Source organism: Corvus moneduloides, chromosome 8, assembly GCF_009650955.1.
Source record: "Corvus moneduloides isolate bCorMon1 chromosome 8, bCorMon1.pri, whole genome shotgun sequence".
Lineage (NCBI taxonomy): Eukaryota > Metazoa > Chordata > Aves > Passeriformes > Corvidae > Corvus > Corvus moneduloides.
In genome coordinates, this window is record NC_045483.1 from 23,524,919 (window position 1) to 23,550,171 (window position 25,253).

The 25,253-nt window shown below is 37.5% G+C and overlaps 1 protein-coding gene across 6 annotated transcripts in view; it reads right to left on the reverse strand.

The window, feature by feature from the left end:
* DLG5 (discs large MAGUK scaffold protein 5) overlaps nucleotides 1-25,253 on the reverse strand; it is a 98,052-nt gene that overhangs the window by 24,581 nt on the left and 48,218 nt on the right. For all 6 annotated transcript variants that reach the window (XM_032115775.1, XM_032115773.1, XM_032115771.1 and 3 more), the window contains exons 3-16: nucleotides 24,522-24,687; nucleotides 19,295-19,438; nucleotides 17,606-17,789; nucleotides 14,069-14,328; nucleotides 12,648-12,960; nucleotides 8,562-8,792; nucleotides 7,338-7,522; nucleotides 6,608-6,733; nucleotides 5,814-5,946; nucleotides 4,683-4,810; nucleotides 3,811-3,986; nucleotides 3,180-3,283; nucleotides 2,378-2,470; nucleotides 493-1,512 (exon numbers count right to left, since the gene is read on the reverse strand). In XM_032115775.1, coding sequence (XP_031971666.1) covers nucleotides 493-1,512; nucleotides 2,378-2,470; nucleotides 3,180-3,283; nucleotides 3,811-3,986; nucleotides 4,683-4,810; nucleotides 5,814-5,946; nucleotides 6,608-6,733; nucleotides 7,338-7,522; nucleotides 8,562-8,792; nucleotides 12,648-12,960; nucleotides 14,069-14,328; nucleotides 17,606-17,789; nucleotides 19,295-19,438; nucleotides 24,522-24,687 — 3,263 coding nt within the window. The remainder of the gene's footprint in view (nucleotides 1-492; nucleotides 1,513-2,377; nucleotides 2,471-3,179; nucleotides 3,284-3,810; nucleotides 3,987-4,682; nucleotides 4,811-5,813; nucleotides 5,947-6,607; nucleotides 6,734-7,337; nucleotides 7,523-8,561; nucleotides 8,793-12,647; nucleotides 12,961-14,068; nucleotides 14,329-17,605; nucleotides 17,790-19,294; nucleotides 19,439-24,521; nucleotides 24,688-25,253) is intronic.

A 25,253-nucleotide genomic window follows, 5' to 3' on the forward strand; every position in this document is an offset into this window, starting at 1 on the left:
AGATGCACAAAACTATTTAGGCACATACAAAGACTTACAAAAAACCCAATATTATGGATGGTACACCTTCTTCCATTAAATTGTACAGTGATCTGGACAACCAATCTGACTTACGCAAAACTTCAGAGACCCTATTTTCAGTTTTTCTAAAGCTGATACTTTGCATTTTTATTTATGTCTTTTCAGGTTGTCAAAAACATACAAGAGCCCAGATGTTCCAACAAGCAGCACTAAAACCCAAGATACGGCAGCTAAGCAGAACTCTATTTTTCTGTTTGGTGGTCACCACTGCCTGTTAAATACTGAAACTCCACAAATTGGTTTTGTACTTCATGATACTGCCAAGTGCCAACTGAGCCTGAGTTCAGAGGACCTGGATTCTGAGGACAGGCTATGCTTCTCCTGCTTCGGTATGTAACTGGGCACCCAAAACCACACTGCTAATACACTTCAAAGTTTCTAGCTTTGTGTTTCAATATACCAATCTTCTACCTGAAGTGCAGGATTAGGAATGGGCACAGGGGTCATTTTATGCCTCAGAGCAGGAGCCGATTTTGGCCTTGGTCTTTTAATCTCTGGCTCTTCAACTCTTTGAAAGCCAATGTCATCTTCACAAGATTTCCTTGAAGATAGATGAGTGCAGTCAATTCCCTCCTCCCGATAATAATGCCCAGCATTCCTGCTGAGCCCTTTGAAAGTAGCAGAGTCCTGTTTAAGTGCCAAGGAAACTGGAGCTTGGGCAGTGGCTGGGCTGGTGGGTGGTGATCCTGTTGTTACTGTAGACTCTGATGCAGAGCTTGCCTGCTGTTTATGTTTAAATTTGATAGAGTCACTTCTCTTAGGAGGAGTTGGAGGAGTTGAAGCCACTTCAGCTTTTGATGGCTGAGGTGAATGGCCTGTCACCTGATTAGGGGAAAGGTACTCCAGTTTGGGAGGAGTTGGTGGCCTTTTGAAAGTATCAGGGTCAAAAATAGATTTCCTTTGTTTTGGCTTTTTGTACACAGAGAACTTTTCTGTTTCTGTTGCTGAGATATTAACCATGACTTTTGGCCAGGTACCACCACTGTGCTTAGTTCCATGTCCTTTGTCAAATGCTGTCTCAACCATCATACAGTCAGTTCCTGTAGGTTCATAGGGCAGCCTCCTGTTGTCCAAGTCAACAGCTCCATAGCCTTGGTCCCCATATGTCTCTGGGCTGAAGGAGCTGAGACTGTGTTCTGAATTACTATGGCAACTGTGCACTGTGTTCCTACGAGAGTCTACTCGTAATGTGTTACTAGGGAAAGGTTTGTGATCGCAAAATGAAGCGCTGCCCTGATCACTCTGGTCCTTCTTGCCATCCATGATGTCTGGATTGAAAATGTCGGTCTGGGTTGAGCTGTTGAGTTTCAGATTTCTTTTATTTTGTGCTTGTATCTCTGATGCATGAACTCTACAGTTTGATATTTTTTCTGAATCCTTCAAATTTTCAAATATATTTTGACCACTCCAAGATGAACTCTGAGGAAAAACCTAAAACGAAAACCACATGTGATCACCTTATTGTGGCTGATTTCTGTTTAGTATGAATCATATCCTAGCCTCCTTGATTTATGTATACCTCAATATACACTTAGAAATATCATACAATTCAAAGCACAGAACATCAGATAAAATGAAGCTAAAAAAATTTTTGTAACATTTTCAGAATAATTCCCCAAGGGCAACTCCACATGATGGCAAAAGTACTCAACTGAAAGTGAAGGGACCTGCATTCTACTTCTGCCTCTGATAAGTGATGCCAATAAGATAACTTTCATTGCCTACTTCCCCTCAAACATTTCATCATCTTACTTTCTTAAAACCTGAAGGTATCTAGATCTGAAATTACGACTCTCAAAATCCATGTGACAGGCCCAGAATAATGGGATTCTAAACTCGAGAGCAAATCAGAGTAGTACTTTATAGAAATAAGCCTGAAAAACAAAGCTTTGTACTTAATCTTCATGATAGCAAAAGTTCAGTTTTCTGCACAACACCCTCCTGACTAAAAGCTACCTTTCTTTAGACAGCGGGCAGTTTATCTTTCACGTACAAAAGTGCTGCAGCTCTAAAGCAAAACACAAGAAGCAGCAAGCAATTGTGGCACTCATTTCATGTGACCAGCAAACAAATGGGAAAGAAGACAGTAAGTTAGTCCCATTTCCTACTAGATGGCACAGGAGCCTTACCTTGGAAATAACTGTTGAGGGAGTGTACCACCAGTGAAATGTATCCAGATGGTTGTCTTTTTCCCATTTTGATATACTCTCTTTTTTTTATACACTCTTCCCTGAACAACTAGAATAATTCTGTATAAGTTCAAGAGAATTCTGCAAATTTAGCTTCTGCTACTCACCTTCATCAGTGACAGAGTAAGGGAATCCCTACAGTTTCGTAGCAGAGCTTCACATTCAGTAAGCGATTTATTATCTAGTGCAATGCCATTGATCTATACACAAAAGAAACCACAACAGACGTCTGTAAATCAAAGGTAATAGGTGGGGAGGATTTAAGGTAGAGTATCTCTGAGACAGGGAAAACACTACTCTACAGCGTATACATGACTGAAGTCTGGTTGATGTTTGTGCATTCCTCACGAGTGGAGAATAGAAAACTCCTAAGTACAATCTGCTATTCCTGCAGGGACACAGTGTAAAAACCCCTGCCCTCTGTGCAGCTGTACCGACAGCAACCACCTCCCCTTTCACAGTGCACAAACCACACCCATCTCCTAAGGCTGCAAATGCACCCAGGGACACACTTCCTCCCCAGAACAGAGGACAGCTGTGGTACCAACATTTACAAGACAAGAAATGTCTCATCCGATAAAGTGATGCCTTTTTGGAACTGACCATTCCTAGTCAATAAAAGAATCACAGATATCATTATATACGTATATATAAGCCAAGTGTGAAGAATAAGTTAATGCTTCTGACAAAAATTCTCATATGAACTCAGGAAATAAGCTGCACATTCTATTCATCACTCAGCATACAAAAAAATTAATATAGAGTATCTATTCTAAATTTACAAAAAGGACTTAGTATTGCAAAAGTAAAAAACTAATTGGAATGTTTGGCATCTTAAAGAGTAGCATCAACAATAACACTTCAAAATAAATAAAAATTCAAAAAGGCAAACGCATTCTTAAGACTTACAGCAATTATTCTGTCTCCCGCAGTAAGGGAACCCTCTTTGGCAGCTGGGCTTCCAGGCACAACAGCAGCAACAAATACTCCATTTTCTAGACTGACCCCACTATCTGAAATACACAAAAAAGAATTTGATTCTGCAATTCAAATATATTGTTCAAATGGCATGTCTGACCTGCCTGCACAAGAAAGAAGTATGACTACCAATCCAAATGAATTTCAATTTCTGAAAACCTTTTCAAAGAAATAACAAGACAGGGAAAACAAGGATTTTGAGTATCCCAAAAAATTAATATAATCACACAAAGATGGGGTAACTGGGTTTAACAGACTTGTTTACACTTCCAGGAACATTCCAAACCAGCAGCTAACTAGAGACAAGTATTTAAAAAAAAAAAAATCAACTCAAACCCACCCAAGGACAAAAAGAAAACCTGTACTTACAGAATGAAGCTATTATTAATAACAGCATTCTCGGTTTTAAAAAAAAAAAAAAAAAAAAGAAAACCCCTATCTAGGAGGTCATAACAGTGTAAGTGTGATTTAAGCAAAGGCTCAGAGAACATGTACCTTTATGGCAAGCCTTATCTGGCTGAACAAACATGTGCCATTTATATCCATCCTTTACAGTCATTACCTTTATGTCCAGAAACATTGATGTGAAGAGGTGTTATCACTCGCCCACCTAAAGACTTCCTTCTTCGAACCACCATATTAATAACACCTCCTCCATTTAGAACAGCTTTTATAACTTGCTTTTTGTCCTTATTGGTAAGATCCACATCATTTATCTTCAGCAGCCAATCATTCACTCTGGTAGATATACAGAATTAGGCAGGTCAGTTATAAGCACACTTTGCTGGACACTGCACATGAATAACGTTCCATGAGGAGACATGCAACAGAGCTGATCTCAATAAACTCATCCTCCATTACCTGGAGTTATCCATTCCTGAAAAAGCATTAAATAGCAGCTAAATGAAAACCAGGACTGCTAGCCTGCACTTCACTAGGAAAAGTATATCCTTAAATCACTACTGACTACTTCTTATTTAAAAGCAACTCTTTGTACGGAGAAGAGTCACTAAAAAGCTGCTATCAACACTAAGAATAGATGGCTCCAAATGATCCTTGCTCTACTCTCCCTTTCTCTTGCCCTCCCTCAAAAACTTACCCTCACATCTTTCCCAAAATTTAAATAAATAGATCTTTTTAAAAACAGATTTGAGGAGATAATAATGGAGTAAATGGGGCACAGTACAACAAGAGAACATTTCAAATCCTGTTGAGTTTTAAGTGCTGAGTCAACCAGTGTTTAATTTCTGTAATGCTTTTAGGCATTGGTCTTCTCAGTGTGATTTTCCAACCAACATTAATAATATACACATGACAAATGATAAAGAAAAAAGAACTTCAAAAAATGAAAACAATGAAGACAATTTCCAATATGCTCATATTTAGTCTATTATGACCAACAAAAGACAGGTATCTTCCAAAGTCAAACCTTACCTTAACCGACCATCTGCAATACTTCCTTTGTCTACTTTGGTAACGAAGATCCCACAGTCTCCAGGGAGGTACGGCTCGTTCACACCTTCTGCCACATCAAAACCAAGTGCTTTCAAGTCCATATCATCCTAGCAAATATTAATAACAAGTGATTCAACTGCACTGGCAAACAGTGTCTGTTAGCAAGAGGCATTATGGCATGTTTGCACTATGTACTTACATTTACAGGGCTCCTGCATCAGGCAAGTTTTTATTTTTTGTACGTAAATATATAAGCTCCCAATTCCATTAGTTATAGGTGTCCTCTGGCATTAACACTAACAAATGTGATGTACCAGCCAAACATTTCAAATAGAAGAACATACAAGAATTACATAGCAGCAAAATAAAAATTCTGGACTACAATGAAAAAAAGTGAAATTATAGGGAGAAAAATACTGCTAAGTTAATGAGAGGAAGTAGAGGTTATCTGGATTGCTAAACATAAGAACTTTACTTAATATGCCAAAATACAAAAGGGATTTAATTTCCTCTACAGACAAGCAAGAGATTAGCATCTCCTTTCATCCCAGATCTTCAAACTGAAAAGAAATGTTGCACTAAAATACATGTTCACCATTAATACTTTTAATACTTTAAATTTTCTAACCAGCATATCTGAGCAAAAGTAGGAGAAATAGCTTAGTGTAAAACTATTTTATGCATAGATTTTAAGTGTCGTTGCCTGTAAAAGATTGGCCTCTAATATCATGGTTTCCTTCACATTTTAAGTTTCGGCTGCCTTAGCACTTCCATGTCTGCAGTGAATTGCAAACTTAAAGAACCCTATACTAGATGGACCTGGGTACCCTGCAACATTAGATGTAGGAACTATTTTTATTTATAATGCATATGAAGAAAATTATAAAGCTTGTATGTAACAGCTTGGTTTTATCAACTACTTCCATGTAGCTGTAACTGCACTTGCTGCCTCCATGTGCACCTCCATGCACACCTACGTGGTTCTTCGCCAAACAATAAAGAACTGAAAAGACCAAAATCATATTTTTAATCTTATCTAGTATTAAAAGATTATAATTGGCTTCAGAGCTATCCAATACACAGGAAAATGCAGTGTATGATTTTACTTACTCTATCTTTTTCAAATTCTACCACTTCTGTTTCCCATTCCAGAGAATCTGTATCTATGGCTGAGTCATGAGAACTATGGGCCATCAATTGACGAAATCTGGCCTCCTTTTCCAATTGATTTTCCATCTTTTCCCTAGGCAAAGAAAATTATTACTTGCACACAGAGACAACCCCCTTTTAAATAAAGTGAAAAATAATGTTATGATTGTGATACATTTTGTATTTGGTTTTCTAAATCAAAAATCCAAGCTGTGTCAAAAATTTCCTTCAGCTTCTGTCTTTCCAGTATTCTTGGTCTGCTATCAAATTGACTTTCCATTTCTATATATTGTCTTAACATAGTCTTACATTTTTTGCAATATTTTTACATGACTAAGTGCACTATTAGGTTTCTCACATCTTCAAAAATGCATTTAATTTACCCTCAGATGAGCTCCATCAGTATGCAAGGCATGATAAACACCAATGGCAAAACCTCTCCCGTAAACCAGTAAGTAACCAGTTGAGAGGAACTAAACTGCAGTTAATATGACTTCAGTGAAAGGATCCCAGCATTAAGTGTATCTCCACAGCACAAAGCTTATACTATGAGTCTCATTAATAAGATAAAATTAATACTGTCCAGCATAATAATTTCCATGATAACTATAAATAAAGGCAAGGCTTCCACGCACGATAACATGAATGCCTGCTGCCTACAGCTGTAACAACATATGGTTCACTTAAGAACACAGCTAACAAAACAAAGTTTTTATCACAAACTTTCATGCAGTTTGATCATTTCTCTAACATACTTCAGTTCCTTCAGTTCACGAATGGCATCATTCTTCTGCTTTCTCATGTCATCCAGATTGCGAAGAGCTTCAGCCAAGTCACTCACAGCCCGGTCTCTCTCCCTCCTTAAGTTATCACACAAAGTTCTTCAAAAGAAAAAAGTTTCAATCTAGTTACTTATAATCCTATTAAAGTAAACTGGTTTTACCACATTGTATAGTTAATGTAAAATTTCAAAGAGCAGTTTCAAAACGTATCTATCTGCAAAATAAAAAAGGATAAGGAAGAAAAAAATTACATATGCTGGGACTTAATTCTTCATCCCTTTCAGAACCTTGTTTCTACTTATCTTCTTTAAACTAGCAGAAAAAACCCTTATTTAAGTATTTTCCCTTAGTTCCTTAGATATATTTAGTAGCAAATATGTTGGATACTTTTTGAGCATGTCCCCACAGGTAAAGAATTATCTGCAGGACTAGAGCTACAGCAGGATTAGTATAGCACGCCTAAAAGAATGCACGATTGGCTGCTCCTATGCAGCAGCACTGTTAGACTGAAGGGTATTTACTAGAGACATTTAGGTTATGAAAGCACAGAAAATGACAAAGATCCTGTAAGGTGCCCTCAATACTTAAAAAAAATCACCATGTGACAGCTAATGCACAGGAAGCGCTAGCAAATCCTAGAACTGCATCAACTGCACACCAGGTGTTACAGAGATCACTCATGTATCACCCAGCAGTTCTTTACCGTATACTTTCCCGTTCTGCAACAATCTTATCCCGCTCTTGAAAGGCCCAATCCCTCCTACACTTGGCTACTTCTGCTTCCTGGACAGCTTCTTTTAGTTCTTGTGACATTGCCTCATATTGTTTCCGAAGCATTTCGATTTCTTTGTTTGCTCTTTCTATGTCTAGGGTAGCAGAATCCTGTATCTAGGAATTAAGAAACACAGAGAAGTATTTTAGGCACAACTTTTAGATACTTATGCACAAACAGCTTTTACTATATGTATGTTGCCTGATTCTTACATTTTCATGAAAATTGAAATTGAAAATTGAAATTGAAATGTAAATTCCTACATTTTCATGAAAAATATTCATTTATTTTAACAGCAACTCTGGGGGGAGTGGGAGGAAAGATAAAACCTGTTGTAATGCATTTCATCCAGTAGAACACAGATTTGTACAACTACATAAATAAGAATCCTCACTTCAAAATAACATCAGTGAATGTTTCATTTTTCAGAGATGACATTCTATATTTCAATCTTGTTCTGCTCAGCAGACAGAAAAAAATTACAAGTGTACTTGGAAATCAGACACACTACTTTATGCAGTTACAACACATTTCCTGCATTAACACCAGTTATTTACCCTGAGACAACAAATCCCAAGACTTGGGATTCAGGTCCCCTTGGAATCAAAGCAATGAAATTGAAGAGCAATGGAATTGAAAAAAAGTTTTTATTTAATGCCTCTTCTTTTAGATAAGAATTACTTTATTCTTAAGTTAACTTGTCCCCCAAATTCTCTATTTTTAACAAGAAAGATGGTGACAACAGTAAGACAAATACAGAGAAAACTCTAAGCTTGCAGCACAATAACACAAGCCAGCTACAACAGTACAGCCCACCACAAGCTGTGGGCTTGCAAACAACTGCATGTGGTTAATCTCAAGAACATAAATGAAACTAATGAATCTAGACTTACTGACTTACAATTTGGTTAAAATGTAAACTTTTTCTATTTATATTTACAAACAGAAACTTAATATGAAGCACAACTGTATGTCTTCCAAACAAGGATTTCTGTCGGTGTGTCTGGAAGAACATACGTACACGTGTATGTATTTTAGAGTGACTTGAGGAAAAGAGGGAAGACTCCCAATGTGCCCAGACCTTTAATCTCTTGCAAGTTACTGACCTAACTAAGCTAAAAAAAAAAAAAAGGCATCAGTGAAGACTTGCAATACCTGACGGGCTTGATAATATTCCCTTAGGAGATGGTCTCTCTGGATGATAGCTTCAGTTCTCTCTTTCCTGGCAACATCTCTTTCTTCTTTCACTGTCTCTATATCCTTGCAAGCTTGATCGAGCTCCTTCTGGGCCTCAGCTTTGTCCTTCACTTCATGACAGTATTTTTCCAGTAACTCATTCCTCTCACAAATCGCTCGATCTCTTTCCACTAGAGCAGAGTTTAGTTCCTAAAACAAGATCCGTTGTTTGCAGCAGGTTAGGTTCAGAAGGAAATAGTTCATCTTTCCAATTGGTTACATGTCATGACACCTTAAAAGCCTAAAGAGTTTACCACTAATGTTCTGAAAAATGGGAGCAGATCACATTACATACAAGTAAGTACTAGCAAAGAATATTAAATGTGGTATTAAAAATATCACACCATCACATGAGCACAGTGTTTTGTCAAAAGTAAGCAAGATTCTGGAAGCGCTCATAGCTTTGAGGAACCTAAACGAGAAAGGGTTATTAACCAGACAGACTTGGTGTTTTAAAAAAAAAGTTGTTAAATATGGAAAAGGGTAAGAATATATTACAAATATTTTTAAACAACTGCCTCAATTTCACAGGACTGAAATAATTTAGACAACCCAGCTACATAAGCACCTTACAGCTTCTCCATAAGTTTTAAAGGAACATAAGTTATATGCCATTAAGATACCAATATGCTACGGAATGTTTGAAGATAAAACTACAATATTCTATAAAGCAGAATGACAGTACATCTTAAGTGTGGAATTCAACTGCATTGTGATAAAAAAGATAAGGCAAATGTAGTCGTGTTCTAAAACAGAATCTGCCCTTCTAAAATTATTTAAATTAGGCTTCCCATTAAAAGAATGGGTCATTGAAATGATCCAATTTCATGCCACTAAATTTTCAGATGGCTCAGCTCTCTAGCAGCATTCAGTCAATGGCTACAAAGAAGTCCTCCTACACACAGGCACTCCTAGCTGGAAACTACCGATGTTTTGATCGCAAAAAACTCAGAGACAGCTGACATCTGAAAAGCAAAATGAAGAAAGGGTTCAAGTGCTTAGGGATAGAAAGACACCATGTCATAAACTGATTCTACCTCTACAGTTTGCAAAGAATAAAATTGAATATTTAAAACACAGATGATAATTGCATTTTGCTATACTAATAGAATCGTTTTTGAGATATGCATCTAATTAAGACTAGTCAGACTATTAACAATGACATTAAGAGAGCCATTTTTGCTGTACAATAGCAGACAAGCACTAGAATTTAATGACTCTGTCAGTGAATCTCAATTACCAGAACACCCAAGTGCTTTCAACACCAGTAAGACCTTCCTTGCTCAGTATCTCTGAAGAGAGAAAAATCCCTGAACTGTCTGTTGGTGCAGACAAGTTTTAGTACTGGAAACAGCCTTTTGCACAGTTTAACTATAGTTTGTATAAAACTTGCATTCAAATGTGTGTATAAAACTCACACAAAAATATTAAGCCTTTTCCCACAAGCAGCTGAGATGAAAAGTCACAAGGAAGGCATAGGGGAAAGTTCTCAGTAAGACCTTCACTAAACAAGAATTTACAGGTTTTTTAAGTGATTGGAAAAAATACACACTATCACAGTTTAATTCAGCATGCTCAATATAAACCATCCGAATAAGAGTAGCCATTGCCTCCAGTGGTCAGTGGTAAAATTTCACCTCTGTCTTTTTCCTGTGACATTTGCACAAAATTACAACATGACAGCATAGGGAAACGTGCCATTTGGCACTGACTAGAACAGCTTCTGTTTGAAAACAGTAGAGCAGTTTGAGTTGAATGATTCTGAATTTGTGAATTATTTTTATGTTTTAAGGAAGTTCTCACATCTGAATATAACATAAGGACAAAATATAACAGATCTGTTAAACAGAGGGGAAAACCTACTATCACTGAGATGAAACATAACATTCTAAGTACTTGCCATAGCAAAAGATTATGCCAAACAAAAAACCACCATTGGAGAAAGGAGAGGGGGAAATCTATAACATTCAATCCCTGGCTTTGAGTGGCTGAGTTCATGAGAACTTAATCCAAAACTGTCCATTAGTGCAAAAAATCATGAGATTTCTTCTATCATTTATTAATACCAGAAAATTAGTACATTTCAGATGTCTATTGAACCAATAAGTTTGGGCATGTGTGACTAATAAAAGCTTACATGTCTAACTTGGAAATTAACTGTCTGACCTCATCAGTAGCTGCTCAGACACAATGCCTTAAAAAATCAACCTCTTCTCCATTTCAGTTGTTCTACAATTTTTCAGAGGCACCAAAGGCACACTAGCAAACACAAGCTTCAGGGAAGAAACTACATTTAGAATTACCTAAATGGGTTCAGTGCTGTTTCAAACAATCAATTAGCACTACAAAACAGGGCACTTAAAGGTACCATATATCACAAGAAAAGTGAAAAGCATTAAGTTGCCTTTTCAGAGAGCACCAGAACAACTATGCACGGAGAGGACAATCCCACTTACAGGGGACATATTTCAGGATACTCTTTCAAGTGAATTGATACATTCATTGATACATTTTTTCAATGTTTCAAACATTTTCCTTGACAGAACTAGAAAATCCTTATGCATTGAACACAGCTGCAGCAAGCCAGTACTAGTGATGCAAGAACATACCTCTTTACAAGAAGAAGAGTGCTAGCTACAGGAAAGAAAAATGGGAACAAAGAGACAACTCACAGTACAGTTATTTTACAACTTTCAGAACATTACAGAAGCTCACTGAAGGGCCAGCTCTGGAGGTGAAGAAAAATGCAATGGATCCGCCTTGCCAGCACCACACTCACCAGTCCTAGGCTCCTGCTGATTCTTGTTCAAACACCCCCTTTAAGTAAATACCCATGTATTTAAAATTTTAATTCCCTGCCCCTTAAGGCACTTCGGCAAATTACTCATAGTGCTACAATGACAGATAGAACAAATTGAAACAGAATGACTAATTGTGGCTATTTCCATGAGTAACCTACCCTGATGCCTACCCTACCACTGAATCAACAGACATTTTGATTGGCTTAAATGTTTTGATGAAAGTAGAAGAGGTATAAAATGTATTAAAACTTCAGTCACTGTAGAGCTGAATTACTGAGCTGACAAATATGCAGAGCTGAAAAATATGGCTTCTTAAAATCAGAATTTAGTCATGTTTAGAAGCTCTGATGTCACATGTCACAATCCACATTATTCCTCAAAAAATGGTGTTATTTGTTTAAAAGAAAGCTCCACACCTTAATTTTTTGTAAGAATATGTTGTTGAGATGTAATGCTGTGAAAAGAGTAAAATGAGATTTATAGGCAATGGAATACATTTGCTTGTATCTATTTCATGCTAAATTAAGTATTTGTAAACCAAATAGTCAAGTGAATGCATGTCAGCGGAAATGAAACTGAGCAGCAAATTGTGTTCTGGAAATCATAACAGCTTCATTCTGACATGGCTGTGATATAAGCATTTCAAGAACATATTGCTGAAAAATAGGAAGTTCTGGTTTCATACGCTTTAAGGCATGCCTGAATTCTAAAGAAAAAAATCTTTAAAATATCCTCTTTAACTTATAAGCAGTAGAAGGGCAAATGAGTAAGAACATGCATGTCAGCACAGGCTTTGCATAAGTATTTGAGATGACTTGATCATGTACCGTCTTAAGCCACAGCAGATAGTATCCAGTGGTTCCTGTAGAGGTTAAAAGTTTAAAATAATGAGTATTTAGAGCTATATTATTATAGAGAGCATTACTTAAGAAGGTAAAAACAACTAATGCAGCAAAGGAAAGGATTTATAATATGCAGAACAGAATTAAGTCAAGTGAATAGCAAATTTCAGCTGGCAGGTACTCTGTTCAAATATGGAAGCTTGATAAATTGATAGTAAAAAGGACTGCTATAGGAAAACATCAGGAAACAACTTCCTTTTTGCAGTGGATTCCTATTTTCCATTCATCAGTCATACATTCCTGATTCCAGCATCAACAGCATATACTCATTTCCCTTCCCCATTAAAACAATAGGTTAGTACCTGTCTTAAAGCTTCCATTTCTTCACTGGCCACTCGTTTCTCAGAAGAGGTGTTCTTCAGCTTGGACTCTGCAAGCTCCAGTTCTGTCTGAAGCTTATCTACCTCTTTGATTACTTGATCTCTCTCACTCATTATTAGGCGGTACTCATTGAAAACAGAATCCCTTTCTTCCTTGTATTTTTCTGCATCCTTGGCTGCTTTCAGCTGCATTGTTTTGAACCTTGTCACCTCTGACTGTAATCGCTCCATCTCTCTCTGCAACTCTTTGTTTTGTGCTGTGGTGTTGCTTAGTTCCTGCTGTACTGATTCAAACCTAAAAACAAGTGGAAACACCAGTAAGACAGTTGTTACTCACTTTCATACATTAAGGATTTGGCTGGGTAACCAAATGTATCCACTGGTAAAACAACCAGAGATTTCTTACAAAGTGTATTCTCTGTGCTGCAAAAAATAACCACTGCTTTAGGAACATTAGTGAACCTAAGGAATATTAGAGAACCTCTTTAAGGACTGAACCATAACAATTATGAGGAACCATTTACAAACGTGGAAAAACCCATTTTTTGGCTTTGGTCTGTAGGAGTTGTGTATCACCCCTAACAGTCAACGAAAACATTCTTAACATACCCACGGATGCTCTTTGCAGCAGTCCTTGTGTATGCTGATGCCCTTCCTACCCCATATGGTTGACTGTGTAGGCTTGGTATCAAGGAGCAGAGAGGGGGGATAAGTGTGGTGTAACAGCATCTGTGTCCTCCTTTTTTAACATGTGCACTGCTCGTAGCAGCACCTTCTCAGTGAAGCAAGACTCCCAAACCCCTGCAGCCAGAGAACTCTGCTGCCAGCCCTAAACCCTCACAGTCCCCCCCCCGCAGTCTGCAAATCTAATACCATGAAAAGTTAATTTAGGCTTGAGATTATCTTCATCTGCAAAACACCTTTAGAAATTATATTCCCTTACTGATTTGCTTTTATATTTAAATAAGGATATATATATATATATAGGCTCACCATGCATTAAAGAGTCTGTTTGGAAGAAAGTCAGAGCTTAAACAAAATTCTGGTTATATTTGACTCTTCTATCTACAACTAAAAATAAACATAGGTTGAAAAGCAGAGTATCCATTTCTCATACGAGCTAAACAATGGTTAAAATTCCTCACACAATTCCAAAACCATAACTGGGAAATCCTTTTCTCAAGAAAATGAACCATTTCTCCAAATTAACATCCCCATCATGCATTCTAGAACCTTTCAGAAATTTTTATATAAATACACATGCTTACTCATCACACCAAAATTACGTATACTAGAGGAAAATTTTAGAAAAAAGATTAGAAAGCTATTTGTGATTCTACCACAATGAAAATAAGATGCTACATTGGAATTGATACCTCAAAGGCATCAAAACTTGGTTATACCTCCTAAGAGAGGATGAATATTGTTGCTGGAAATGAATTGCTGTGTCCCTTTGCTTCATTAGCATGTCGATCTGTTTCTGAAGACGTCTGTTCTCCTCCTCAGCCTGCTCCAGGCGGCTCAGATCCGTGTTGTGACTTGCAATCTTCTCATTGTACCGTTTCCTCAGAGCATCATAGTCCTTCTTCACACCCTCCAGCTTGTCCATTGCTGTATCGTAAAGTTTGTTTAATATCTCTGATGATCCATTTTGCTTCATAACCTTAAAAAAATGCCAGAAACTCTATCAAAAACCTTTACCGTGAATCAGTTCAAGAAATTTGATCTAAAATATATACATAAGAAACAAAATTAGAACAAAAATATATTAACCAATTTTAGCAATCATTCTTTTTAATGACTAAGGAAAGACTGAACCTAAGATTCAGTCTAAAAGACTAAGTGCCATTGTTACTCTAAGCATTATTACATCTACTTTCTGTCTGCTTTATCACAAGTGCACCAGCATATGAAATCTCTCTCTAATGGCAATTGTTATGAACACCTATTAAAACAATGCTGTTTTTGAAGTACTTGTAGTTTTAAAAAGAGGTAATCACTATTTGATGACCAAGATGATAGTGGTAATTTAGGAGATGTCCACGAGGTGGCATTCCTGATAGGTTGCCTGTATCCTCTAAGAATGAATTAAATAATTAAAAACTTAATGAGAACAAAATCTAGCCAAAATATGTTGTACACTCAGGCATATTATTTTAATATTCATACAGTATTTCATCTGAGACCTTCCCACAGAGGTTTGTGTTTCAAAAACCATACATAAAATATTAACAGGAAAAGAAATATCCATTTAAACATGAATAAAGCCTGACCTGAATCTTAGTTTTAAATTAATTTACATCAATGTAGGAACCTTGCTGTAAATCGTAACACTGACGATACATGACCAGCAACAACCTAAGAAAGCCCTAATGAGTGTCAGCAAACCTAGTCCTTGTTCATTCTCAAAAGGCAAAAAATATGCCTGAAATAAAGCCTAAAGCCTTCCCCCCCCTGCCCACCCCCCCCCCCTTTTTTTTTTTTAATTTTATGCTCCTTTTTTCTGGTTTTGTCTTTTAAATTGAAATCTGGCCCTGATGGAGCAGTGGGAAGAAACAGGAATGCTCTACATAGAGAGGTGCCAGGAATTATATAATACTAACATTAGCCGACAAAGGTATGCTCCTAACTATCTGAAAATAAAAAGTATAAAGAAATAGAAGGAAAAAAGACAGAAAACACGAGCTCTATAAAAATTTGAAACCCAACACACAGCAGCTATCCTGCACAATTGGCTCCTCATCTTCTTTTGTGTTTTATATTCAGAGCAAGGACCAGTTCCTGAACATGGAGAAACCCGGATGCCTGCAGACCAGAAGGGAAGGGGAGAGCAAGAGGCTGCCCACTCTTCATTGCCCAGAGGTAGAGGCCAACAACTGTCATTGTTAACAAACCACTTTACTACACAGGCAAGATAACAGAGACTAAAGTTCTTCAGTCTGACATTGGTCTCCTTTAACTAACCAAGATATATAAAAGTGGCCCTGGAATGAGACTGCACTTGGGCTATTTCCACTCACATCCCAATCCTCAACGGATTCAGCAGCATAACCCACACAGAGCTGGACACATAATTAGCCAGCATGCTTCAGTGAACCATTTCAGATAAGCTAAACATGTGGTAAAATGCAGGCATACACAAAATTTAAATAGATTTAAACCCACTCCAGAAAGCCATATTCCTGAAGACTACTTCCCAAAGGAGTTTAAGAACAGGTTTGAGAACAAATTATTTAAGAATCCAAACAGAAACAAACCACTTCTCACCGTCTAAAGCATATATGTAATGTACTGATGTTGAAAACACACTAAATAATTATCAAAAAGAGGGACTAATATAGAAGAAATTGGATGCATTCAGCATAAACTTCCTCAGAGATTTGACAGAGGAAGATGGACCTACCAGTGCAATAAATGTCTCCTGTTTAAAATCCTAGTCTGAAAGAAAGTAAATAGTCCCAGCTGGCCCAAGAAACACAGTCGTGGCAACATGAAACTCCATACGCGAGCTGCAGAAACTTAAGCTGGTCAGCTGCTACACAGCAAATCCATGACAATCCCACACAAAGCGTAATTTGATCAAAAGCTTTTGCTCTCTGAGGCCATCAAGATGTATTTTGTTATGGCCTGACAACAGAACACGTCAGAGGGATCAACACAGAGTTAGACTAATTCATACGAGAAATTACAGGGACAAGATAAGACTTCTGGCACCCCTTCAAGATACCATGATTCACTCTGACAGGCTGAGAAATGGAGTTACACAATTTTCCCACTAGGTTTCATACATAGTTTTCTTTAAAGGTTTAATCACGATGTTGACATGAGATTGGATTTCTTAAAATCAATCCCGACAAGGATACATCAGCCTCCTTCTGTGCTTCCAAATAATTTCAAACTTCAGCAAAATAGAATAGACTTCTCTCAGAGGTTCTGCATCCCTGCTTTGCAGACTGGGAAACTGAGGCACAGATGAATTAAGCTATTTGCCCAGGTTGACACAGCAAACCATTTCTGCTATCTTCTGAACAAAGACACTAAACAGTTTCACAGCAGAATTTGCAAGATAGCTTTAGAGAAATGGATAAAAAAGGAAGAAAAAATCTTGACTCATCTTTGCACTACCTTCAAGCACCTCCTAAAGTACCATTCAGCACATCCAGCTTGCTTTGACCTTTGCCCCTCCTACCCTAGCAAATAATTATTTTGGCTTGCATAGATTTTGCTTCTGAAGCCTAATGTTTGACTTGCAAGTTTGCCCTGTGAATCAGCCTACACACAGTGAACCGCGATAGTCTGCTTAACCATTGCACATGTTACCGTAACAATTCTAACTAAATGAACAGACTTTCTGGTAGGTGAACAGTGGACCTGATACAACCAGTTTCTCCTTAGTATTACTCTTTTTAAATTTTCAGAATATTTCAACAACACTGGCCTGGAAACAGCCTGTGATATAAAGTTCTGAAATGTCCAACTGTTTCAGTCCTGAAAACGTTGTCTCTTTTTGTTTCAAGTTCAAAAACATTAATCAACCTTTTGTGATTCTTTCCAAAAAACCAATAAACATAGCATGCAAGTTTAAAGTAAGCCCTGTCCCATAAAGTACCCTAAGAAAACAGTCATCTTTTTAATCACTTTGTAACTTTAATTTTTGACGCCTCTCTACCCACTTTAAAAAATATCATGCATACACAATCTTCATGTACACCTTTTCATCTCTGCACTTAAACACTCCTTATTCTTTTTTTCCAGCTAGACAAAGAAAATCAATTAGTAATCAAGATGTCATTGTCTCCCCTAATACTGTACAAGACCAGGAGGCTGTTTCAGAACCAGTAAGACACTAAAGGCAGCAGCAGCGCTGCACACTCAGATTTCTTTATGAGAGGAAGAATTCACGATCTCTTGCAGCACAGACACTCCAGGCTGTAGCTCACCTGCTGCTGCTGGCTGCGCAGGTCTGTTATCTCCTTCTGGTCCTCATCATGAAGTCTCTTCATCTCCTCACACGACTGCTGCAGGTGATTGTGTTCCCGCACCAACTGCGTGTTTTTCCTCTTCAGGGTATCCATGTCCTCCTTCAGCTGGGACTGGTCGCTCAGCAGCCGACTGTGCAACGTGCTGTCACAGCACACAAAAAAATACTTAGAGGCCAACTTGCAAGGACAAAGTCCTGGAGTAACTAATTTCAAACATGAGTTTCCTACCAAGGAAGCAGGTCAAACTGACTCAATTCTGCATACTTGTGTATTCCGAGCACCAGGAAAAAAACAAAACCAGAAACAAACAGGGACATAAGTATGAAATCAGATGAAAGTACACAGCAGTCTTAAACCTCATCAGAAGGGATGATGGATTTATGCCACCTGTCAATGCCACTTCATAGCCATTAAAAGCAGGCAGACAAACACAAATAGCATAATATGATGATTCTTGAGATAACAGGAATTGTCCCACCAATCATTTCCACCTTCTCTCAAGCTTCTCAGCTGAGCATCAGCTAAACAAAACACAGATGAAAACAACAAAAATCTCCTTGTGTGCTACTGTTTAAAAACAAACGAAAGCCCCAAACTATCAGAAAAACTGCACAGCCAACAAAAACACACTATGTATGTTTCAACTACACTCAAGATAAAAAGTTCCTCCTCACTTCATTATGCCAGCCATAATTATTGAAAGAAATACACTCTCACTTGAACAACTGAAAGCTGCATGAGGAGGCTATCATTCAGATTAAAATTCAAGATACAAGTCTAAAATTAGACTAAAATGCTGAAAAAGAGCAGGTAAGTCAACTGAATGTATTTTACCACTGCAGATCAAAAAAGTGGCTTTTGGATACTGTCAAGTATTTCTGTGGTTGAAACAGAATTATTCTAACTGAACTCTCACACTTGCTGGTAAATGTTTAAACAGGTATTTATATATTAAAAAATTGCATTCTAAGATACACTTTATTTCTTCCATATGAAGTGAAATACTAACATTTCCTCCACAGAATGACCAAAGCATTAAAAAAAGTTACCTTAAAATTAGAACACCTGTTAAAAAAAAAAGCCTTTTCAAAAATTATATTCCCATAATTAAGCACACGTAATCTTTACATGTAGGTTATTAATCTGCTGTCATTCAGATTTCAGTGACAATGATAAACTATTTAAAATGTCAACTTTTTTTTGTTTTTAAAGAGCACGGGGTTTTAACAACTACTGCAGAAGAAAATAACTTTTGAATTTAACCTGTGTTAAAACTTCCACAAATCGTCACTAGAGCTATCACAATCTATTAAAACAGAGTAAGAAATTTCATTCTCTTGGATTATATTCTGCTCTCTAGCCTGAAAGTAGAACTGTTAGATAGCAACTTCAAATCACTAATCAGGCTCTGTTTTTTGATCCCATGAAGACATTGGGGATTTCTATCTCAAATTCCTAAAGGTAAAACAAGCAGTCCATACTTGATCATTTCAAATGGGCCAGAAATGTTTTATCTGATGTAAGCATCGATCTTGCAATTTAAGTAGAAAAACAGCATTAAAAACTACCTGATTACCATGTTGTAATACTTTTTGATCTAGCACAGAGTGGTAAACACTTACCTTGTACAGCTTTACTAATACTTACTGATAAAAATCTGCCTCTTTTGCTGCTTCTTCACATCTTTTCAGTGTCTTGGTGTGTTGGTTCTGCAGAGACTGTAGGTCTGACATGGCCTTCATACACTGAATCTTCAGCCTTTCATAATCATGATTTGGTTTCGGACTAGGCCTAGCATGGAAAAATAATATGGGGTAAAACAATGGCTACTAAAGTGAATGAAAAGCCTGGGAAATTACTATCCAACAAAAAAACGCTATCACACAACTGATGATATTTAGGTTATAATATGCTTTATTCTAAATACTGACCAGTTCCCATTAAGATGCAACTGCTAATAAAAAGCCACTGACCTGAACTTGTGTTAGTTTTATATTGAGATGTAATAGCTCATAATGGGATGATTTTGTCTAACTGTAACTAACATGGCCCAATATGGTACTGAGCCTGCATATCCCTCTATTCTGAGCAGCAATACTACCACAGAACAGAACCTCAGTTGATACAAGAACAAGTCCATCACAGGACACTCGACTTTCCTGTGCCACCACATCAAACTCTCAGTGGCAAAGCACAGACCTGCAGTGAGGGTAGGGCTGGAAGAGGCTGCCAAAGTCAGCTGGGCATGCATGAAGACCTGGGTTTAACAAAGCTTCTATAGGCAGCAGCTGAAGGACCCTGTCTATAACTCCCTAGGAAAAGCAGTTAGGCTTGAGAGAAAGACTTCCATTGGGATATCAAACACACACACTGTGCTGGCAGAACTTGACCTGTTCAACCAAGTCATTCTGCTGAATTACACACCTGATTCTGTGCTACCATATTCTTTAAAGCTACTATAAATGAATGAGAAAACATGCCAGAATCTACCTCACATTTCCATAAGATAATTAGTTGAACAGAATTTGGGTTATTAAAAATCTCCAACACAATATAATCTCCATCAAGCATTTTTCAGTAAACGGAACGAAATAAAAGCCAGTCAGTCAAAAGAAAAATTTTGACTCAAATTTCTTTTGGATGTCTGGGAGAGAAATTTTCTAAAATAATCTACATTGTCAAGAAATTGACTGGCATAAATTATGTCTAGAATGTATGGTACTTGTACACGATACCTTTAGCTGTAGATTAGAATTAATTACACTTGTATATCATGCTAGAAACTAAATTAGCAGGATTCTGTCTTCTTACTTTGTAGCACCAAGCATCTAAAAGAGACTCTAAATTGACCTGTTCCTCCTCTGTACAGTTACAGGATTTTTGCACCATTGAATTTTCCAGTTTCAAAATGAAGCATCTGACAGCTGTCCTGTGTATCATCTCCAGGGCCCCTTATAACCCCACAGGCAATGAAAAAAATAACATGCAAACCACCAAAACAGAAAACGAATGCCTCCAAAAGAAAACAACTGCTTTCTAATTTAACTCTGCTTCTTCTCATATCAGATTTGCTCCATTGCTGCACAGATCACTCTTCCTCCCTCAAACCTCAAACTCCCCCAAATGGCTTCTCTGTAAGCACAGCCTGAAAAGCAATCAGAATTTTCTTTGCTTCATACAAAAAAAAGCAATATGGATTCTGGAACTGAAAAGCAGCTGGCAATTGAATCAAAATGAAAATGGTTTTGCACTACTGCAGTGGTTAGAGTTGTTTAAAAAAAAAAAAAGAAATGCCAGACACATCTGGTTCACAGATTTTCAGGGGGTGTGTGTATGATATAAGGTACTTTTTGGCAACTCAGTTGCATATGTTTTGCTGAGTAGTGAGGCCTTCAATCATAATTCCTCCTTTTCTCCTTTCTCTAGAGAAGTGCTTCTGGGGAAAAACAAAACAAAAGCCCCTTCCTTGTTCAATAAACTTCGCCAACAACTAAAAGCCAAAATCATGTAAAGTAACCAAATGTTCAAGTCATGACTACAGGGGTGCCTTTTAGGGTATTTTTAAATTCATTCTTGAGGTATACCAAAAGTAGAATGTTACTCACACAGTATTATGGATATCACTGCAACTAGTGAAGGGTTATTCTTTTAAAATACAGACATAGTTAGCGTAAGTTAAACTCGATTTGTAATGTTCACACCCTTGACAGAATCACTAAAACCTCAAGTTATTGATTTAAATTAGACCTTAGGGTAAAATTATTGAAAGTAGATACCATCTGTCCACCACAGTCTTCAAATGACAGCATTAACTGGAGCACAGTTTAACTCTCAGCTGTAACATTAAGCTTACTGAGACCTATTAACAGATGTTCCTATTAAGCTATTAGGCCAGTCTGAAAGCTATGGTGAAACTTGTTCTACAAGTCTAACATCCATCACATGTATTTCATATAGTGCTGAAATAACACTGACATTCTAAAAAAAATCCAAAAAACAAACAAACCAAAACCCAAACCAACCAATTAAAAAACCCAAGAAACCACCTATAAACATATGGAAACCATGTAGGTAACTACACAAGTTAGCCAACCTGCACAATGAGGAAGGACCAACAATGCCACCAATAACATCATGCATTCTACCTCATCTTCATGAAATAAAAACCACATGGATATCCAAGGCCATATGTTCCACATTGCTGTTCCAAGGCTTTATGTCTCAGCAAGAAAAATAGGAGTAAGAGAAGAAGGAATATTGGTCAGAAGCCAAAAGTCAAAACTGTTGCAACACAACAGTCCATTCAACCACATGTAGTGGCTGACTCTTATTTAAGCAGACCACCACAGTTTTATGCTAAAATGCCCCAGAAAATACTGAAAATTACAGTTTCAATAAAGGAGAAGTATCAGTTACTACTTTGGAAGCTCTTGTTCAAACATTAACAAAATTTAAAATGCTAGTATCAAAGGCCCAACTGTTTTTTTGATATTTATGTAAGAACTTCAAAAATCCTTTGTGCTATAGTGGAATTACCCAGGCCATAAATCAAGGCCGCAGTGAGACTGACATTTATATGTATCTGATGCTCATGTAAAAGCTAATGCCAACCACAGGCCCAATTTTGTGGGCAATGCCTACCTAACAACTTCCAAGTGTTATCATTTATTATTGTAATTCCAGCAACAATCATAGATAACACATAAAACAGTCTCTTCTCAAAGACATTTTTCAGGGGTTTTATTTGTGTTGTGGTTCTATTCTACTATGACAATTATGTAAGTAATAATAGCAGGCTTAAGTCTATAAAGTGCAACTTGAGCATGCTAAATTATTTAGTCAAATCTTTGCATAATCACCAGCACACATGCATACATACAGTCACTGTCAATCCACAAGCATAGCATGAGCAATCCTACTCCTGTCCAGCAGGATGGCACATGTGGATCTGATTCAGCACATCACAATCCACTGCTGTGGCTCCTCTTCCACTGCTCTAGACTCAGCCAACATTTGCTTTGGAAAACGGCGCTCAGTTTTTCAACCTACTCAGCCAGCACAGCCCAGACTACAAATGTGCTGTGAGCTGTTGTGAAGCATCCAAGGTGACGTGTCAAGGTCTGCCTCTGCACCACCTGTGTTTGGTACAGCCATAGTTACAGCAGCATACACAGCCAGGAAAATAAAGCCAGGGTAGTAAAAGTCACCATCCACATAACCATCTCTCAGCTTTCACACTTCAGCATTAACAGTTTACTATGTCTGGACTTCGACTCTGGGTAGGATGAAGATGAGTTTTATAAAAGGAAAGAATTCAAAAAGTAAAACAAGTACCAGTAAGATTTCAAAAACCATAAATGTGTATACAGGTGGGAGGAGTAGTTGCTTTTACACAGAAGGAAAAGAATATAAATTAATAATCTTCATTCATTTCCCACTCTTCAAATATCTGGTTGTTTGGAAACCAGCATTCTCCATCTAACATGTACTGTCCAGGGACTGCATAAATACAAGCTTTATTTTGATGGGTTGTTCTTGAAGCTGTAAACATTAATGTTTTATACAACATACAAATCCTACACTGAAAGCAAAGGATTGATTTGACAAAGAGAAAACTGGGGCAGTCTAGAGGACAGCTCATCAGAACTTTATTAATAGCATCCTGGATTATGCAGAAGATTATTGTGAGCTATAAAATCCTCTATGCCTAAGCTCCAGTTACTTCAAAGAAGAAATCCTTCTATACAACTAAGTAACTGGAAGCTATGCAAAAGACGTTGACATTTGACAATCTCTTCCTTTCCCATCCCCACAACTCTTTAAGACTGTTATTTAGAACATGATTCTCTTAAAGCAGCCCTCACTACTCATGGAAGGAGGAAGGGAGCATTAAGATGAGAAGCTACTGAGGTAATAAAACGTCCAGATTCTCTCAATGCTAGTTCACTGGTTCAAATCTTAACTTTCTCATACAGACAAAAAGTTTAATTAAAACAAACAGAAACAACAACACATTAAAGTTCAGAAAAGGTACACATAAAGGCAACACCTCCCAGAAAATCTGTTCTTTGCTCTTGTTTCAGATTCAGTGACAGATTTTTTTCCAAGGTTTGTGCAGGCAAAAAGTGCTCAGTGTACTCAGACACATTTAAACATTAGCACATCTTTAACCCTTCAAAATAAACTAATTCTATTGCCTACCCAATAAAACCCTTATTTACAATTAACTCATACTCTGAGTACTCTCTTCCTCGTAACATGTCAGCCCCCAAATTAGAATGAGCTAGGTAAGTCTGCTGGCCGTTGAATGACTTAAAAAGCATGCTCAGTGGAGGAGAATTCCTTATTCTCAACATATTTCTGCTACAAGTTCCCCAATGTATGTATACCAGGAAGCTGATCTTCTAAAAAACACTCCACTCAGCCGAAATCCAAACCTCTCCCTCCTTGCAGAAGCACAGGAATAGCTGAGATTTTTTTTCTCTCCTCATTTCTGTTCTCCGGCCAAGTATTCAGAGCTATTTCCCTTTCTTCTCTCTTGTTTTCAAAACACCAAATGCTTCATCCACTGTCTTCTTTCTTTTCCTACAACAAAGCCCATGAAGCCTAAACAACTTCTTTGCTTTATTTTCTCAGCATAGAGATGAAACCTTCTCCCCTCAGTCCCACAGAAAAACTGCTGGACAAAGTAGGAATAGGCTTTCAACAGGAAGCTCTGAAACATGGATGTGGCCACATCACCAGGACGCAAGTAGGTTATGAGCAACATATAGACGCTGTAAGCTCCTTAATGCTTTCCAGGCAAGCAGGTGTCAAGACACTTGAAAACACTACTAAAGACTAAATGAAAATGCTGTATTTCCTTTCTGTTTACCTGCAGTCATCGAAGGTTGACCCAGGAGATGAAAGTGCAAGTTGCTTGCGCAGCTCATCCCTCTCGCGAGTCACCTGACGGAGCTGATATAAAATAGTCTCCAGCTTCTCACTCATTTGTCTCGTGTCTATCACAGGTGGTGGAGATGATGCTTTACCAGTCGTACCTGATGAAGAGATAAATACTTGGCAGTGAGCTAATGCCTCAAAAGAACAATACAACTTCACTAAAGAAGTTAGCACTAATTTTAAAAAACCCTATATTTCTGTTTGCAAAATCCTGTTCAAAAATGAAGCAATTCATGTAAGTTTTCATTAGTGAGTTGAAAGAAGAATAACTCCAGTCAGATCTCATGCTAGCAGAAAGGCCCTCTGTTGCAAATTCAGTTTGCATGGGTTCCTTGCTTACTCAGGAACTTACAAGTAGTTTAAAAGGCAAGTTTGCAGTAACAATTGCAAAGACCTCAGAAACTACCATACTGACAGAAGTCATAGGTTAAAAAGTTACTTAAAATAAAGAACAATGTCCATGCTTAAACCCACCCCCCCCCCAAAAAAAAAAAAAAGAGTAAAATTCACCCACATCAACTTATTCCAGTGATAGCAAGAAACTGCTACAGCACAGGGGCTCTTTTCCTTTATCTAGCAGCACAGAAATACCATTCTGCTACAGGCTACAGACAACATTTACTTTTAATACAATTCTATGCTTTCACGTTACAATTTTTCAGTC